This window comes from Mixophyes fleayi, chromosome 4, assembly GCF_038048845.1.
Source record: "Mixophyes fleayi isolate aMixFle1 chromosome 4, aMixFle1.hap1, whole genome shotgun sequence".
NCBI lineage: Eukaryota > Metazoa > Chordata > Amphibia > Anura > Limnodynastidae > Mixophyes > Mixophyes fleayi.
The window spans coordinates 344,242,564-344,262,554 of record NC_134405.1 but is presented as its reverse complement, the minus strand read 5'-3'; the positions used below and the strand labels follow the sequence as shown (position 1 = coordinate 344,262,554).

Genomic DNA, 19,991 nt, shown 5'->3' with positions numbered 1-19,991 from the left:
GAAAGAAGGCCAAGTTTGGTAAGTAAAGAAAGGGGAAGGGAAATGGTGATAGGAAACAGCAATGGAGGGGCAAAAGAATGAAGAAGGGGGCAGAGTGTGTGGATGAAGGGGCACAGTGTGATGATTTTTGTACATGTTGTTTTATTTTGTTTGATCTTATTCCTCTTAGTATTAGCTGTAAATTGTTCTTTGACAGAAATATAATTGAAAAAAAATGTATAAAAATATCCATTTCCCTTGGATTTATGTGTATTATTTTTGCAAACAACTAAGTATTTCTGTCTTAAATACTTATTACGTTATTTTGACCCAACTACTTATAAAACGGGACAGCTCGGTAATTATTTTGGAGGGGGACCTTGAAAATATGATGGAGACTCTAAGGGTTCCGCAAACTGAAAAAGTTTGGGAACCACTGCACTAAACACTGAAAGAATAAAGCATTTCTCAGTGATTTTCGCTATACTGAGCTGGGGCACCGCTGCGATCCTTGTTATATAGACTTATTTTCATAAAAACAGGTGACCCCTTGATGTAAAGGGCAAATCTTTTTCACCCTATGATAAATATGTCCCATTTGGTCAACGGTCCGGCGGCACCACTGTTACTTACCGGGCTGATTGGAGCATTGCCCCTGCAGGGGGCAGTAGTTCTGCTGCTGCCAGTCATAGGTCTGGTCAGTGATGCCGGGACTCAGTCACAGGGTTACAAACATTTAAATCATGTGTGATAGTTTTATATGTGTTACTGTAGTGACCGTAAGTCAGTAAGGAGTCTGACATTTACTGACCACTTTTTTCTTACTGATTGGTGAAGATTTGAGTTCTTATTTACTGACTGTGAGTAAATTTACTGATTGCATTAATATTCAGCGCATGGCTAAGTTGATACGATGGAAATAACTCCAAAACAAATTTATTGTAAATGCTAAACATATTCAGTATCCACGAAACTCTGTTCCAGATAACTATTTGTTTTAGGAACTTAGTTACCTCCCAGTCTTGTATCACAGACCAATGTAACAATATTCATTCTTAGGACGCTGAGCCCCGTCCCCCCCTTCCCGTAGGGATCTTATATGGCTCCCTCATCGGTCCCCTGCTCTTCTCTCTGTACACCTCCGACTTAGTGAACCCATTAGGTCCATGGTCTCTGATGTGACCTCTACGATGCTGACATCCTGTCCCCTCCCTCTTCTCTCGGCCGTCTAGCTGCCTCTCTAAAAATCTCCTCCTGGATGTCCCGTAGGTTTCTTAAATTCAATGGGGCATATTCAATTACGATCCGATCCGCGGTAACGCGCGTTACCGCGGAAATGCGCAGTACGGCCATTAATACGGTACCGCAATAACGCGGATTTTCGTACGCAGCCCTAAGGGCTGCGAACAAAAATCCACGTTAATGCGGTACCACGGATTAGGTTCGCGGCCGTTCCGGCGTGATCCCGCGGATCGGGATCGTAATTGAATATGCCCCAATGGGTCTAATTCATGAAGGGGCGTAAATGGCGAAATATTGCGCATAATGCGAAAAATTACTCTGCCACAGAATACAGCAGCTTCCAAATCACCTTCCAATGAATTGGAAGTGACAGGGGCAGTGACATGATGTGAGGAGGGGAATGGAGGCAGCAGGAAGCCACAGACTGAGAGTTATATAGTGGAAGGAGCAGGGTCCCCCAGCAGCACAGAGTATATCAGGAGATGAGTGATGTGTTAGTGAGGACAGGGCTGCATGTGACAGGGGCAGTGACATGATGTGAGGAGGGGAATGGAGGCAGCAGGAAGCCACAGACTGAGAGTTATATAGTGGAAGGAGCAGGGCCCCCAGCAGCACAGAGTATATCAGGAAATGAGTGATGTGTTAGGACAGAGCTGCATGTGACAGGGGCAGTGACATGATGTGAGGAGGGGAATGGAGGCAGCAAGAAGCCACAGACTGAGAGTTATATAGTGGAAGGAGCAGGGTCCCCCAGCAGCACAGAGTATATCAGGAGATGAGTGATGTGTTAGTGAGGACAGGGCTGCATGTGACAGGGGCAGTGACATGATGTGAGGAGGGGAATGGAGGCAACAGGAAGCCACAGACTGAGAGTTATATAGTGGAAGGAGCAGGGTCCCCCAGCAGCACAGAGTATATCAGGAGATGAGTGATGTGTTAGTGAGGACAGGGCTGCATGTGACCGGGGCAGTGACATGATGTGAGGTGGGGAATTGAGGCAACAGGAAGCCACAGACTGAGAGTTATATAGTGGAAGGAGCAGGGTCCCCCAGCAGCACAGAGTATATCAGGAGATGAGTGACGTGTTAGTGAGGACAGGGCTGCATGTGACAGGGGCAGTGACATGATGTGAGGAGGGGAATGGAGGCAGCAGGAAGCCACAGACTGAGAGTTATATAGAGGAAGCAGCAGGGTCCCCCAGCAGCACAGAGTATATCAGGAGATTAGTTATGTGTTAGTGAGGACAGGGCTGCATGTGACAGGGGCAGTGACATGATGTGAGGAGGGGAATGGAGGCAGCAGGAAGCCACAGACTGAGAGTTATATAGTGGAAGGAGCAGGGTCCCCCAGCAGCACAGAGTATATCAGGAGATTAGTGATGTGTTAGTGAGGACAGGGCTGCATGTGACAGGGACAGTGACATGATGTGAGGAGGGGAATGGAGGCAGCAGGAAGCCACAGACTGAGAGTTATATAGAGGAAGCAGCAGGGTCCCCCAGCAGCACAGAGTATATCAGGAGATTAGTTATGTGTTAGTGAGGACAGGGCTGCATGTGACAGGGGCAGTGACATGATGTGAGGAGAGGAATGGAGGCAGCAGGAAGCCACAGACTGAGAGTTATATAGTGGAAGGAGCAGGGTCCCCCAGCAGCACAGAGTATATCAGGAGATTAGTAATGTGTTAGTGAGGACAGGGCTGCATGTGACAGGGACAGTGACATGATGTGAGGAGGGGAATGGAGGCAGCAGGAAGCCACAGACTGAGAGTTATATAGTGGAAGGAGCAGGGTCCCCCAGCAGCACAGAGTATATCAGGAGATGAGTGATGTGTTAGTGAGGACAGGGCTGCATGTGACCGGGGCAGTGACATCATTTGAGGAGGGGAATGGAGGCAGCAGGAAGCCACAGACTGAGAGTTATATAGTGGAAGGAGCAGGGTCCCCAGCAGCACAGAGTATATCAGGAGATGAGTAATGTGTTAGTGAGGACAGGGCTGCATGTGACAGGGGCAGTGACATGATGTGAGGAGGGGAATGGAGGCAGCAGGAAGCCACAGACTGAGAGTTATATAGTGGAAGGAGTAGGGTCCCCAGCAGCACAGAGTATATCAGGAGATGAGTGATGTGTTAGTGAGGACAGAGCTGCATGTGACAGGGGCAGTGACATGATGTAAGAAGGGGAATGGAGGCAGCAGGAAGCCACAGACTGAGAGTTATATAGTGGAAGGAGTAGGGTCCCCAGCAGCACAGAGTATATCAGGAGATGAGTGATGTGTTAGTGAGGACAGGGCTGCATGTGACAGGGGCAGTGACATGATGTGAGGAGGGGAATGGAGGCAGCAGGAAGCCACAGACTGAGAGTTATATAGTGGAAGGAGCAGGGTCCCCAGCAGCACAGAGTATATCAGGAGATGAGTGATGTGTTAGTGAGGACAGGGCTGCATGTGACAGGGGCAGTGACATGATGTGAGGAGGGGAATGGAGGCAGCAGGAAGCCACAGACTGAGAGTTATATAGTGGAAGGAGTAGGGTCCCCAGCAGCACAGAGTATATCAGGAGATGAGTGATGTGTTAGTGAGGACAGGGCTGCATGTGACAGGGGCAGTGACATCATGTGAGGAGGGGAATGGAGGCAGCAGGAAGCCACAGACTGAGAGTTATATAGTGGAAGAAGCAGGGTCCCCAGCAGCTCCATGTAGTGTTGTGAGACTCCTGTCGGTCTGATGCACCTCAAAATAAAATACATTCATACCTGCAAAGGTTTAGTTGTAGGTCTCTATTTACCAAAATATTGTGATTCTGCCTTTATTATGACACTATATATATTCTGATATCCTATAGGATTCAGTGACTGCAGAGACATATACACCATGTTATATTTTTATTATTATTATTTTAATACAAAACAACTTGCAGCAATATACTGTTTTATTTTTTTCAGTGTTTTCTTTTTACATCTTTCGATTTTACAAGAATTTGGGATGTCCTTAGAAAAGAATGAGTCTGCATGTTCCTCTACATGCCACGTGAGATGAAGCACAATGCCGGAGAGAGTCCACAGGGGAAGGATAGAAGGCACTGCTGTAATGTACTGGGGGCAATATAAAATGATAATATACCTTGTATGTTATAGGAGAGTGATCAGGAATCTTTAACTGAAATAGATTATGTGTGCATTGTATAATTTTATTAACTTGTCAAGTGTTGAAAAGATCTTGGTGTCTCTCTACAATACCCCTCCCCATCCTCTGCAGTTATAACTCTTTACTGCAGTGTTGGCAGCATTGTAGGCACCTGATAGGCTCAGAGAAGGTGTCATGGGTCCCAGCAGGCGTGGGGCACTACTGGTCCCAGAGTAAAATTTGGAAGCGGAATTCGGTGACGCACCCTAACCCTACTCTGCTTTTGAACAGAGTGGGTCAGACACATGGAATAATGCAGAGACCTCTGAATGTGATTCTGAGCAGGTCTGGAGACTGCTATAAACTAGAGCTCTAGAGTGCGGGCAGTGCTGTGGGAGATGGAGGTTCTGTAAAAACTCTGAAACAATTGGAGATATAAAAATGAATGTATTTAAAATGCCTAAAGCATATTTAAGTTAAAGTTTCATGATCTTTCCTCTTCAATAACAAAATATATTTCCTAGGAGCGATGTTTACTGGCTAATGCCGTAGATAGTCAAAGGATTCCCGCCGTAGAAGCCCCACGATATCCCTTTTGCCATACGTGTAGGACCCCACGTTTGTGGGTGAATAAATGGGGCCGTGGTGGTTGTTGTTTCGCACCAGGAAGTCGGCGAGACGCTGCGTGGCGCAGGTGGCGGTGTTACATTTCCTCTTCTCCAGCTGGTTCCTGGAAAAAAGAAAAGAAAGTTTCTGAGAAGTGTAGATGAGGGAAAGAGCCGTCTTCCATCTTACACCCACTTTCTCCCAATAACTCGGCTATTATCCTCCTAAATGATGAGAGTGGGTCCTCAGAACGTCTGATTGTTGTTACAAAAGATCCAACTGTCACATAAGACAAGAGACTGATGACGAATTTACTTTAAAAATAGTTTCATTTTGACTTCTCAAAAAGAAGCATTTAGTCTGCGTTATGTGGATAATGGCTGACAATTGTCAGTTGTTTCAAAAAATAATATCAGTCAAATGTTGTAAATCGATAAAAAAAAAAATAAACCAGTATGTATATGACGTGTGACAGTATGCCCTCTATAAAATAAGTATAAACGTCATTAAATACATTTGCTGTTAAGTATAACCCAGCAGATGCTAGGGTGTAGCTATATTCACAGAATAGCACCATAAATTATTTTTTCTTGTCTGTACAAGTTACAGTTTTTCTGGTACTGAATATTCCTCCACCTAAAACAAAGCATTTACCTGTTTACAGAAAACCTACAAGTGTGATTCTTCTATAGTGAAGCTGATACAATGTTTATTGTAAAATATAATTGTCATATTATTAGTAAATGTAGAAATACTGACATACAGGGAGAAATGTAATAAAGAGCTAAAGCTGAGGGTAATGCATCTGAACAAAAACAATTAAACAAATTTAAAATACATATATAGTGCAGAGGAAGTAACATATTACTGTGCAGGGTGTGTAACTCCTGCTGTAATAAGTGCAAAGTAAAAAAATGATCCTGTCTAAAAAAAGTCATTTCTCTGATCTGTAAAAATTTTTTATATCGCTCACACACTTTACAAATTATCACTAATTGTGCAGATTCTGACTGAAGCAAATTTTCTGCAGATCTCTAGAGAGGTCAGTAATGTAATAATCTGCAGAATATATCACTATGTATCTGTCAGGGGGTAGATGGAACAGAGCAATGTTCTGCAGATCTCTAGAGGGGTCAGTAATGTAATAATCTGCAGAATATATCACTATGTATCTGTCAGGGGGTAGATGGAACAGAGCAATGTTCTGCAGATCTCTAGAGAGGTTAGTAATGTAATAATCTGCAGAATATATCACTATGTATCTGTCAGAGGGTAGATGGGACAGAGCAATGTTCTGCAGATTAATAGAGGTCAGTAATGTAATAATCTGCAGAATATATCACTATATGTCTGTCAGGGGGTAGATGGAATAGAGCAATGTTCTACAGATCTGTAGAGAGGTCAGTAATGTAATAATCTGCAGGATATATCACTATGTATCTGTCAGAGGGTAGATGGGACAGAGCAATGTTCTGCAGATCTCTAGAGAGGTCAGTAATGTAATAATCTGCAGAATATATCACTATATGTCTGTCAGGGGGTAGATGGGACAGAGCAATGTTCTGCAGATTAATAGAGGTCAGTAATGTAATAATCTGCAGAATATATCACTATATGTCTGTCAGGGGGTAGATAGAACAGAGCAATGTTCTGCAGATCTCTAGAGAGGTTAGTAATGTAATAATCTGCAGAATATATCACTATGTATCTGTCAGGGGGTAGATGGGACAGAGCAATGTTCTGCAGATGTCTAGAGAGGTCAGTAATGTAATAATCTGCAGAATATATCACTGTCTGTCAGGAGGTAGATGGGACAGAGCAATGTTCTGCAGATCTCTAGAGAGGTCAGTAATGTAATAATCTGCAGAATATATCACTATGTATCTGTCAGGGGGTAGATGGGACAGAGCAATGTTCTGCAGATTAATAGAGGTCAGTAATGTAATAATCTGCAGAATATATCACTATGTATCTGTCAGGGGGTAAATGGGACAGAGCAATGTTCTGCAGATCTCTAGAGGGGTCAGTAATGTAATAATCTGCAGAATGTATCACTATGTATCTGTCAGGGGGTAGATGGAACAGAGCAATGTTCTGCAGATCTCTAGAGAGGTCAGTAATGTAATAATCTGCAGAATATATCACTATGTATCTGTCAGGGGGTAGATGGAACAGAGCAATGTTCTGCAGATCTCTAGAGAGGTCAGTAATGTAATAATCTGCAGAATATATCACTATGTATCTGTCAGGGGGTAGATGGGACAGAGCAATGTTCTGCAGATCTCTAGAGAGGTCAGTAATGTAATAATCTGCAGAATATATCACTATGTATCTGTCAGAGGGTATATGGGACAGAGCAATGTTCTGCAGATCTCTAGAGAGATCAGTAATGTAATCTGCAGAATATATGACTATGTATCTGTCAGGGGGTAGATGGGACAGAGCAATGTTCTGCAGATCTCTAGAGAGGTCAGAAATGTAATAATCTGCAAACATGTAAAAGAAAACTAAAGGTGATACTATATAAAAGAAGAAGTGGGAGAACCTGGATGAGACATTTAGTAACTATAAGTAATACATCCGTCGTTATACAGTCCTGGTATCGGGGTCACTTATACTTTCCGTTCAGTTTTACAATCTCAGGATGGTTTTAGTAATGGGGAGGTATAAAATCCTCACTATACAATATTACAGTACACATGGGACAGAATGGGCATCAAGAATTACACAGTGAGAACGTAACACATGAACTATCCGTCTTGCACACAGGACCGCTGTGTGGTGTAAACACTACATGACTCTAATGGAAAGTAAATTACTGCTGTGAATACAATCTGGACAGTCTGCAAAACTATCACTACGTCTGGAATGAAATCTGTCACCAACTACACATCCGATAGAAACTGTACAGTGAAAATATCCATATTAATAACCAGTAAATGACTTTACCTCTTCTCCCTCCTGGCCTCCAGCAGGGGGATCTCATTGGCTGGTGTGAGCTGGATGCGTTTACTTTGTACAGCGATCGTCCATCCGTTCTCTGAGGTCCCATTAGACATATCAACGTTTTTTTGTCTAATTACAAAAAAAAGAAAAGAAACGTGATGACTTTCAGTCCCAGGAACCAGAGTACTAACGTTCCCCGTCCTCCCCCACTTACCTGTCGATGGGCGCAGCCTCCTGGCAGCTGAGGGTCACAGACAGGACGATGAGGAAGCCGGTCAGTTTCAAGTGACACATTTTCCCTTTCACAATAAGCTGCAGGGAACAACAATGTGAATTAATTCCTCTTGGAACAGCCTGAAAAGATTACGGCTAATGAATAAAAACCATCTGTAACCCTTTGTATGTCAGATGACTGATCTGCATCGCGCTACAATGGAAAGTGAAGTGTTTTAAGGGATGAGATGGAAATATTGATGGACAGATGGGAGTGAGTTACCTGGATGTTAGTTCTCAGGATGCAGAGTCTACAGACACTTCTAGCGTCTGATGAATCCTGTGTCTGCTGCTCCCTCGCAGGTTGTCAGTGATCCCTCTGATATATACCTGGGTGGCTGCTGACGTCACCTTCTCCCAGACACGGGCTGACATTAATGTGACTGAGTGCAGTACCCACCAGGCAGGTCGAGGGCCCCCCACCTGCTACATACAGCAAGTTTTCAGGAAAGCAGAAGATAATTCTGTTTTGTGCGGAATGGAATTACTTTCAATACTGTTTTATATGAAACCACCCAGTCAGAGTACCTTCAAAACACACCAAATAATCTTATTATTACAGATACAGGTAAACAAAAATCTGTAACGGTTTTTAGATTAATAAGTTGAATTTGACATATTTTATAAATATAAAGGTAACTTGAACTGTAATATTATTGGAAGGACAGAAAGCTGCTGGGAGGAAGATTATCACATCTTGAGGATGATTTACAATTGGACAGAACAGATGACTATTAATGCTGAGATTTACATATCTGTATTTTGATATCTGTAACCTTCAGTATAGATATGTACAGTGTCCTACATACATGTGTGTGGTGTTTCTGCATATGTCCTGTGTAGGTGCGTCATATGGGATCATAACTAATGTCTCTAAGAGTTATGTGTCAACCAAAATATAGATGTGGCTGGAAAAGCTAAAATGCCTTGGAACCCCCTTATCTATGGTAACATGTAATACAGAAAGACCCGGAGTCCCCTCACTCTCAGGACACATGTAATACAGACATTCCCGGTGTTCCCTCACTCTCAGGATACATGTAACACAGTCCCGGTGTCCCCTCACTCTCAGGATACATGTAACACAGTCCCGGAGTCCCCTCACTCTCAGGACACATGTAATACAGACAGTCCTGGTGTCCCCTCACTCTCAGGACACATGTAATACAGACAGTCCTGGAGTCCCCTCACTCTCAGGACACATGTAATACAGACAGTCCCGGTGTCCCCTCACTCTCAGGACATATGTAATACAGACAGTCTCGGTGTCCCCTCACTCTCAGGACACATGTAATACAGACAGTCCCGGTGTCCCCTCACTCTCAGGACACACGTAATATAGACAGTCCCTGTGTCCCCTCACTCTCATGACATATGTAATACAGACAGTCCTGGAGTCTCCTTACTCTCAGGACACATGTAATACAGACAGTCCTGGTGTCCCCTCACTCTCAGGACACATGTAATACAGACAGTCCCGGTGTCCCCTCACTCTCAGAATACATGTAACACAGTCCCGGTGTCCCCTCACTCTCAGGACACATGTAATACAGACAGTCCCGGTGTCCCCTCACTCTCAGAATACATGTAACACAGTCCCGGTGTCCCCTCACTCTCAGGACACATGTAATACAGACAGTCCTGGAGTCTCCTCACTCTCAGGACACATGTAATACAGACAGTCCTGGTGTCCCCTCAGTCTCAGGACATATGTAATACAGACAGTCCCGGTGTCCCCTCACTCTCAGAATACATGTAACACAGTCCCGGTGTCCCCTCACTCTCAGGACACATGTAATACAGACAGTCCCGGTGTCCCCTCACTCTCAGAATACATGTAACACAGTCCCGGTGTCCCCTCACTCTCAGGACACATGTAATACAGACAGTCCTGGAGTCTCCTCACTCTCAGGACACATGTAATACAGACAGTCCTGGTGTCCCCTCACTCTCAGGACACATGTAACACAGTCCCGGTGTCCCCTCACTCTCAGGACACATGTAACACAGTCCCGGTGTCCTCTCACTCTCAAGACGCATGTAATACAGAGAGTCCCGGTGTCCCCTCACTCTCAGGACACATGTAATACAGACAGTCCCAGTGTCCCCTCACTCTCAGAATACATGTAACACAGTCCCGGTGTCCCCTCACTCTCAGGACACATGTAATACAGACAGTCCTGGTGTCCCCTCACTCTCAGGACACATGTAACACAGTCCCGGTGTCCCCTCACTCTCAGGACACATGTAACACAGTCCCGGTGTCCTCTCACTCTCAAGACGCATGTAATACAGACAGTCCTGGTGTCCCCTCACTCTCAGGACACATGTAGTACAGACAGTCCCGGTGTCCCCTCACTCTCAGAATACATGTAACACAGTCCTGGTGTCCCCTTACTCTCAGGACACATGTAACACAGTCCCGGTGTCCTCTCACTCTCAGGACGCATGTAATACAGAGAGTCCCGGTGTCCCCTCACTCTCAGGACACGTGTAATACAGACAGTCTCGGTGTCCCCTCACTCTCAGAATACATGTAACACAGTCCCAGTGTCCCCTCACTCTCAGGACACATGTAACACAGTCCCGGTGTCCTCTCACTCTCAGGACGCATGTAATACAGAGAGTCCCGGTGTCCCCTCACTCTCAGGACGCATGTAATACAGAGAATCCCGGTGTCCCCTCACTCTCAGGACACATGTAATACAGACAGTCCTGGTGTCCCCTCACTCTCAGGACACATGTAGTACAGACAGTCCCGGTGTCCCCTCACTCTCAGAATACATGTAACACAGTCCCGGTGTCCCCTTACTCTCAGGACACATGTAACACAGTCCCGGTGTCCCCTCACTCTCAGGACACATGTAGTACAGACAGTCCCGGTGTCCCCTCACTCTCAGAATACATGTAACACAGTCCCGGTGTCCCCTCACTCTCAGGACGCATGTAATACAGAGAGTCCCGGTGCCCCCTCACTCTCAGGACACATGTAATACAGAGAGTACCGATGTCCCCTCACTCTCAGGACGCATGTAATACAGAGAGTCCCGGTGTCCCCTCACTCTCAGGACACATGTAATACAGACAGTCCCTGTGTCCCCTCACTCTCAGGACGCATGTAATACAGAGAGTCCCGGTGTCCCCTCACTCTCAGCACACATGTAATACAGACAGTCCCGGTGTCCCCTCACTCTCAGGACACATGTAATACAGACAGTCCTGGAGTCTCCTCACTCTCAGGACACATGTAATACAGACAGTCCTGGTGTCCCCTCACTCTCAGGACACATGTAACACAGTCCCGGTGTCCCCTCACTCTCAGGACACATGTAATACAGACAGTCCCGGTGTCCCCTCACTCTCAGAATACATGTAACACAGTCCCGGTGTCCCCTCACTCTCAGGACACATGTAATACAGACAGTCCTGGAGTCTCCTCACTCTCAGGACACATGTAATACAGACAGTCCTGGTGTCCCCTCACTCTCAGGACACATGTAACACAGTCCCGGTGTCCCCTCACTCTCAGGACACATGTAACACAGTCCCGGTGTCCTCTCACTCTCAAGACGCATGTAATACAGAGAGTCCCGGTGTCCCCTCACTCTCAGGACACATGTAATACAGACAGTCCCAGTGTCCCCTCACTCTCAGAATACATGTAACACAGTCCCGGTGTCCCCTCACTCTCAGGACACATGTAATACAGACAGTCCTGGTGTCCCCTCACTCTCAGGACACATGTAACACAGTCCCGGTGTCCCCTCACTCTCAGGACACATGTAACACAGTCCCGGTGTCCTCTCACTCTCAAGACGCATGTAATACAGACAGTCCTGGTGTCCCCTCACTCTCAGGACACATGTAGTACAGACAGTCCCGGTGTCCCCTCACTCTCAGAATACATGTAACACAGTCCTGGTGTCCCCTTACTCTCAGGACACATGTAACACAGTCCCGGTGTCCTCTCACTCTCAGGACGCATGTAATACAGAGAGTCCCGGTGTCCCCTCACTCTCAGGACACGTGTAATACAGACAGTCTCGGTGTCCCCTCACTCTCAGAATACATGTAACACAGTCCCAGTGTCCCCTCACTCTCAGGACACATGTAACACAGTCCCGGTGTCCTCTCACTCTCAGGACGCATGTAATACAGAGAGTCCCGGTGTCCCCTCACTCTCAGGACGCATGTAATACAGAGAATCCCGGTGTCCCCTCACTCTCAGGACACATGTAATACAGACAGTCCTGGTGTCCCCTCACTCTCAGGACACATGTAGTACAGACAGTCCCGGTGTCCCCTCACTCTCAGAATACATGTAACACAGTCCCGGTGTCCCCTTACTCTCAGGACACATGTAACACAGTCCCGGTGTCCCCTCACTCTCAGGACACATGTAGTACAGACAGTCCCGGTGTCCCCTCACTCTCAGAATACATGTAACACAGTCCCGGTGTCCCCTCACTCTCAGGACGCATGTAATACAGAGAGTCCCGGTGCCCCCTCACTCTCAGGACACATGTAATACAGAGAGTACCGATGTCCCCTCACTCTCAGGACGCATGTAATACAGAGAGTCCCGGTGTCCCCTCACTCTCAGGACACATGTAATACAGACAGTCCCTGTGTCCCCTCACTCTCAGGACGCATGTAATACAGAGAGTCCCGGTGTCCCCTCACTCTCAGCACACATGTAATACAGACAGTCCCGGTGTCCCCTCACTCTCAGGACACATGTAATACAGACAGTCCCGGTTTCCCCTCACTCTCAGAATACATGTAACACAGTCCCGGTGTCCCCTCACTCTCAGGACACATGTAATACAGACAGTCCCTGTGTCCCCTCACTCTCAGGACGCATGTAATACAGAGAGTCCCGGTGTCCCCTCACTCTCAGGACACATGTAATACAGACAGTCCCGGTGTCCCCTCACTCTCAGAATACATGTAACACAGTCCCGGTGTCCCCTCACTCTCAGGACACATGTAATACAGACAGTCCCTGTGTCCCCTCACTCTCAGGACACATGTAATACAGAGAGTCCCGGTGTCCCCTCACTCTCAGGACACATGTAATACAGACAGTCCCTGTGTCCCTTCACTCTCAGGACGCATGTACTACAGAGAGTCCCGGTGTCCCCTCACTCTCAGGACACATGTAATACAGACAGTCCCAGTGTCCCCTCACTCTCAGAATACATGTAACACAGTCCCGGTGTCCCCTCACTCTCAGGACCCATGTAATACAGAGAGTCCCGGTGTCCCCTCACTCTCAGGACACGTGTAATACAGACAGTCCCAGTGTCCCCTCACTCTCAGAATACATGTAACACAGTCCCGGTGTCCCCTCACTCTCAGGACACATGTAACACAGTCCCGGTGTCCTCTCACTCTCAGGACGCATGTAATACAGACAGTCCCGGTGTCCCCTCACTCTCAGAATACATGTAACACAGTCCCGGTGTCCTCTCACTCTCAGGACACGTGTAATACAGACAGTCCCTGTGTCCCCTCACTCTCAGGACACATGTAGTACAGACAGTCCCGGTGTCCCCTCACTCTCAGGACACATGTAATACAGACAGTCCCAGTGTCCCCTCACTCTCAGAATACATGTAACACAGTCCCGGTGTCCCCTCACTCTCAGGACACGTGTAATACAGACAGTCCCAGTGTCCCCTCACTCTCAGAATACATGTAACACAGTCCCGGTGTCCCCTCACTCTCAGGACACATGTAACACAGTCCCGGTGTCCTCTCACTCTCAGGACGCATGTAATACAGACAGTCCCGGTGTCCCCTCACTCTCAGAATACATGTAACACAGTCCCGGTGTCCTCTCACTCTCAGGACACGTGTAATACAGACAGTCCCTGTGTCCCCTCACTCTCAGGACACATGTAGTACATACAGTCTCGGTGTCCCCTCACTCTCAGAATACATGTAACACAGTCCCGTTGTCCCCTCACTCTCAGGACACATGTAATACAGACAGTCCTGGTGTCCCCTCACTCTCAGGACGCATGTAATACAGACAGTGTCGGTGTCCCCTCACTCTCAGGACACATGTAATACAGACAGTCCTGGTGTCCCCTCACTCTCAGGAGACATGTAATACAGACAGTCCCGGTGTCCCCTCACTCTCAGGACACATGTAATACTGACAGTCCCGGTGTCCCCTCACTCTCAGGACACATGTAATACAGAAAGTCCTGGTGTCCCCTCACTCTCAGGACACGTGTAATACAGAGAGTACCGGTGTCCTCTCCCTCTCAGGACACATGTAATACAGACAGTCCGGGTGTCCCCTCACTCTCAGGACACATGTAATACAGATAGTCCCGGTGTCCCCTCACTCTCAGGACACATGTAATACAGACAGTCCCGGTGTCCCCTCACTCTCAGGACACATATAATACAGACAGTCCTGGTGTCCCCTCACTCTCAGGACACATGTAATACAGACAGTCCCGGTGTCCCCTCACTCTCAGGACACATGTAATACAGACAGTCCTTGTGTCCCCTCACTCTCAGGACACGTGTAATACAGACAGTCCCGGTGTCCCCTCACCCTCAGGACACATGTAATACAGACAGTCCTGGTGTCCCCTCACTCTCAGGACACATGTAATACAGACAGTCCCGGTGTCCCCTCACTCTCAGGACACATGTAATACAGACAGTCCCGGTGTCCCCTCACTCTCAGGATACATGTAATACAGACAGTCCCGGAGTCCCCTCACTCTCAAGACAAATGTAATACAGACAGTCCCAGTGTCCGCTCACTCTCAGGACACATGTAATACAGACAGTCCCGGTGTCCCCTCACTCTCAGGACACATATAATACAGACAGTCCCGGTGTCCCCTCACTCTCAGGACACATGTAATACAGACAGTCCCGGTCTCCCCTCACTCTCAGGACACGTGTAATACAGAGAGTACCGGTGTCCCCTCACTCTCAGGACACGTGTAATACAGAGAATACCGGTGTCCCTATGTTATATAAACACAAATGAGGCTGAAATGAAAAGTTAAGATTAAAAGTTCTTACTTTTTTCACGAATCTCTCTCTTTTTGTTTCTCTCTCTCTATTAATCTCTCTTCCTGTCCCTCTTGGTTTCTCTATTTCTCTCTTTTTCTCACTCTTTCTCTCTGTCTCTCTCTCCCCCCCTCTCTTTCTCTCTCTTTCTCTCTCTGTTTCTCTCTCTCACACGCTCTCTCTCTCCCTCTCTCTCTTTCCCTCTCTCTTTGTTTCTCTCTCTCTCTCTCTTTCTCTCTTCCTCTGTCTCGCTCTTTCTCTCCCCTTCTCTCTCTCCCCTCTCTCTCTCTTTCTTTCTCCCTCTCTATCTCTCTCTCTCTCTCTCTCTCTCTCGTTCTCTCTCTCCCTCATTCTATCTCTCTCTCGTTCTCTCTCTCCCCCCTATCTCTCTCTTTCTCCCTCTCTCTCCCCCTCTCCATCTCTTTTTCTCTCTCTCTCTCCCTCTCTCTCTCCCCCTCACCCTCTCCACCCTCTCTCTCTCCCCATCACCCTTTCCACCCCTCTCTCTCTCTCTCTTGCGTTGTGCTCTCACAAGTGCTAACGATGGGGGTCTGAAAGGAAAGTTTCCGGATTCCCTCCTTACATGAAACAAAGTGATGACAGCTTAAAACTTAAGACACTCTGAGCCTTAAATGCGTCTTTGACAGATCCAGGATGAAAGTGACATTCACAGCAATTCAGTGACAGTTCTGCAGATTTTAGAATGAATGATTTTAGTAACATATTTCTCAGAGAGACGCAATTTTACTGGATCCACGTAGGAGGTGGCTGCCATTAAACAGCGTGGAAGTAAAGTGCGTATTTTAGGGAAGTGATGTCTCTATGTAATGTTTTCAGACCGGGAATATAAATAGCATTGAATTTACCAACATAATAAAACATCTACAACATAGGATGGGAGGAACTTTCATTATATTCAGAACCTCTGTATTTACTGCCCAAACATGGCTCTTCCTGACCAAAACATCCTTTTATCTATAGCTCTGATACAAGATTCTCCAAACTGTATTCTGTAATGTGGACAATATGTATGTACAAGGTACAATAATCAGGGAAGATGTCCAATGTTTGTGTGTACCTGGAATTATTATCTAAATGTCACTAGATGTAGTATCTCTCTCATTTGTATTCAGTGCTGAACATTAATATATCATTATTCATTCATACTCAGAAATATAGTTACATAGTTATATAGATAGTCACATAGCTCTGAGATATTATTCTTACATATTTATATACCTACATAATTATATAGTTATACACTTACATAGTTAGATAGTTACATAGCTTCCTAGTTAAATATATATATATATATATATATATAGTGGTATTGTTATATAGTTACATAGTTATATAATTGTATAGTTAGAGAAACAAAAAAAAAAGGGGAAAGGCAACTATGTGTGGTACTTAAGGGAGTATAGTCTCAGAAACCAATGTGTATTTATATATATGAATATATATATATATATATATATATATATATATATATATATATATATATATCTACTATATAAATGCCTAGTGGCGTGTGTGAAAAAAAAAAAAACAAGCTGCAGCACCACCTGCTGGGCAGAGTTATACACTGACCTATATATTTCTTGAAGGAGAAGTGACAGTTGGGAGTGGTTGGTGGTTGCCAGGGGTGACAGTGGGGAGTTTTTAACACCTTAAGTAGCTTGATGAAGGATGTGGCGATGAAGATGAAGGATGAGGTGATGGAGAAAAATGATGAGGTGGTGACATGTGGTCAATACCACGTTAAAAAAGGGCGCTTACGTCGGGAAGTAACGCTCTTCCCCTGAGGAGGCCTGGGCTATGGCCCAAATGCATGACAAGAACCTTTTTAACACCTTAAGTAGCTTTATTTGACTAAAATGCAGGAGTATCATGCACGGGTTAACTTGTGTATATATATATATATATATATATATATATATATGCGTTCCAAGTATATGATTCAAGGAGTGCTCATCAATACAAGAGTCCTGGGTTACTTCACTTCTATTATGTAGCTCCCCTCCAGTCTTGTATACTCATAAGGAAGAGAAAGACAACCACAATAGTGCAGTATTGCTGGACCAGTGCAGATAAATCCAGTGTTTACTCGGCCACCTCTAATTGTACCAAAATATAAGATTATTTGCGGTTATCTGTTGGATGCTGGTGCGGTTGGTGCTCTCTTTTGTTTAGTTCAATTTATCAACAGGTTTAGGACATAAAAATAATAAAAAAAGGTCCCATATAGTGTATTAAATTGATATATAATCCAAATTTATTAACAAGGTAAAATACACACTCACAATAGACATATAAAACAAGGGCTTATCTGTAATCTAGATGCCATCATATCTCCACTTCAGTGGGTTAGATGTCAGGAGAATTCTACAGGTTGGTAAAAACTTTTCTTTCTTGTTGGATATTTGTTTTATAACATATACATTAAGTAGATCTACTGAGCGATGCTTTTTTAGGAGATGCAGATTCTAACAGCTTCAATTTTGATTTTGGCTTTTTTTTTTTCTAAGAATTCTTTTTGTTTCTGTCTTTTCTATTATTATTATTATTATTATTCCATTCAGAGAGACACTGACCCAGCTATATAGTTAGGTAGTTATACAGATACATAGTTACATAGGTTCCTAGTTATATAGTTACATAGTTATGTAGCTGTATAGTTATATAATTATAAGGTTATATTGTTATATAGTTACATAGTTATATAAATCGTTATATATTTATTTAATTATTTAGTTACAGAGTTATATACTTGTACTGTTGTATAGTTCTATAGTTACGCAGTTATATACTTATATAGTTAGATATTTCTATAGTTATATAGTTGTATATTTATATAGTTATATTGTTATATAGTTACATAGTTATATATTTATTTTGTTATATTTTTAATTATATAGTTACATAGTTATATATTTATTTTGTTGTTATTTGTATTGTTGTATAGTTATATAGTTACGTAGTTATATAGTTGTATATTTATATAGTTATATTGTTATATAGTTACATAGTTATATATTTAGTTATATAGTTACAAAGCTATATAGATGTATTTATATAATTATATAGCTATATTACCCAGTAATATAGTTACATAGTTATATAGTTAAATATTTATTTAGTTACATCATTTTATAGTTGTATAATTATATAGTTACATGGTTATACATATTAAATATTTCTGTAGTCATATAGTTACAAAGTTGCGTAGTTACGTAGTTATATAGATACATAGTTATATATTTATGTAGTTATATGGTTACATAGTTATATGGTTACCTAACGTTATAGTTGTAGATTTGTAGAGTTACGTAGTTTTATAGTTGCATAGTTACATAGGTATATAGTTATATAGTAACATAGTAACATAATTAATGAGGTTAAAAAAACACACCAGTCCATCAAGTTCAACCTATTTTGAATCTCTAGCGATCCTGCACTTACATTTGAAATTGATCCAGAGTAAGCAACCGCCAATCTGTTTCAATTGTGAAATCCCCCCAGACCCAATATTACACTCCTATTTTTACAATATATCCACTACTATCCTTCATTTTAATTAACGGTCGTATCCTTGGATACACTTTGTCTAACCCTTTCTTAAACCTATCTATTGAATCTGCCATCACAACCTACCTGGGCAGTGAATTCCATATCTTGACTGCCCTTACTGTAAAGAACCCCTTCCTTTGCTGGTTGTGAAATTTCCTCTCCTCTAACCTTAGGGGGTGACCACGTGTATAGTCCTTGGGGTAAAAAGTTCCCATGAAAGTTCTCTGTATTGACCCTTAATGTATTTGTACATAGTAATCATATCTCCCCTTAGACGCCTCTTTTCTAAAGTAAACATGCCTAAACTGGCTAACCTTTCCTCATAACTTAATGACTCCATACCCTTTATCAATTTTGTCGCCCTTCTCTGAACCCTTTCTAGTTCAAAATCATCTTTTTTTATAGAGTGGTGCCCAGAACTGTACTGTATATTCAAGATGAGGTCTTACCAACGAATTATGCAGTGGCAAAATTACACTGTCTTCCCTTGCATCTATGCCCCTTTTTATACATGCCAATACTTTGTTTGCCCTTGCAGTTGCTGCTTGACATTGAGCACTATTGCTAAGTCTACTGTCTATGAGCACTCCCAAATCCTATTCCATTATAGATTCTCCTAAATTAATTACATTTAATTTATAGATTGTGTTCTTGTTTTTGATCCCTAAATGTATAACCTTACATTTATCTATGTTAAAAATCATATTCCATTTGGCCACCCAATCCTCCAGTTTATTTAAGTCCCTCTGTAGAGAAGCTACATCTTGCTCTGATTTTATTACCTTACAGAGTTTAATATCATCTGCAAAAATAGAAACTTTACTCTCTAAACCATCACTAAGATCAATAATAAATATATTAATAAGGAGGGGCTCCAGCACGGAACATTGAGGTACTCCACTTAAAACTTTTGACCAATTAGAAAATGTTCCATTTATCACAACTCTTTGTTCCCTATTCTTTAACCAGTTTTCGATCCAAGTACAAATGTTGTTTCCTAGACCCAGTTCCCTCATATTGTAAACCAACCTCTTGTGTGGCACTGTATCAAAGGCCTTCACAAAATCTAAGTAGACCAAGTTCCCACTAACTTCCTCGTAGAAACTAATTAGATTAGTTTGACATGACCTATCCCTTACAAATCCATGTTGATTCCCACTAATAATTTTATTGCGCACCAAGTAATCCTGAATACTATCCCTTAAAATAC

General features: G+C 43.9%; 1 protein-coding gene across 1 annotated transcript; it reads right to left on the bottom strand.

Moving 5' to 3' along the window:
* Positions 1–4,141: 4,141 nt before the first annotated feature.
* On the bottom strand, positions 4,142–8,471 carry IAPP (islet amyloid polypeptide). The gene is made up of 4 exons (XM_075205546.1): positions 8,391–8,471; positions 8,109–8,206; positions 7,898–8,023; positions 4,142–5,072 (listed from the first exon to the last, which is right to left on the bottom strand). The coding sequence occupies exons 2-4, from the start codon at positions 8,186–8,188 to the stop codon at positions 4,883–4,885; spliced, it is 396 nt and encodes a 131-aa protein (XP_075061647.1). The 5' UTR covers positions 8,189–8,206; positions 8,391–8,471; the 3' UTR covers positions 4,142–4,882.
* Between the last annotated feature and the right edge of the window lie 11,520 nt (positions 8,472–19,991).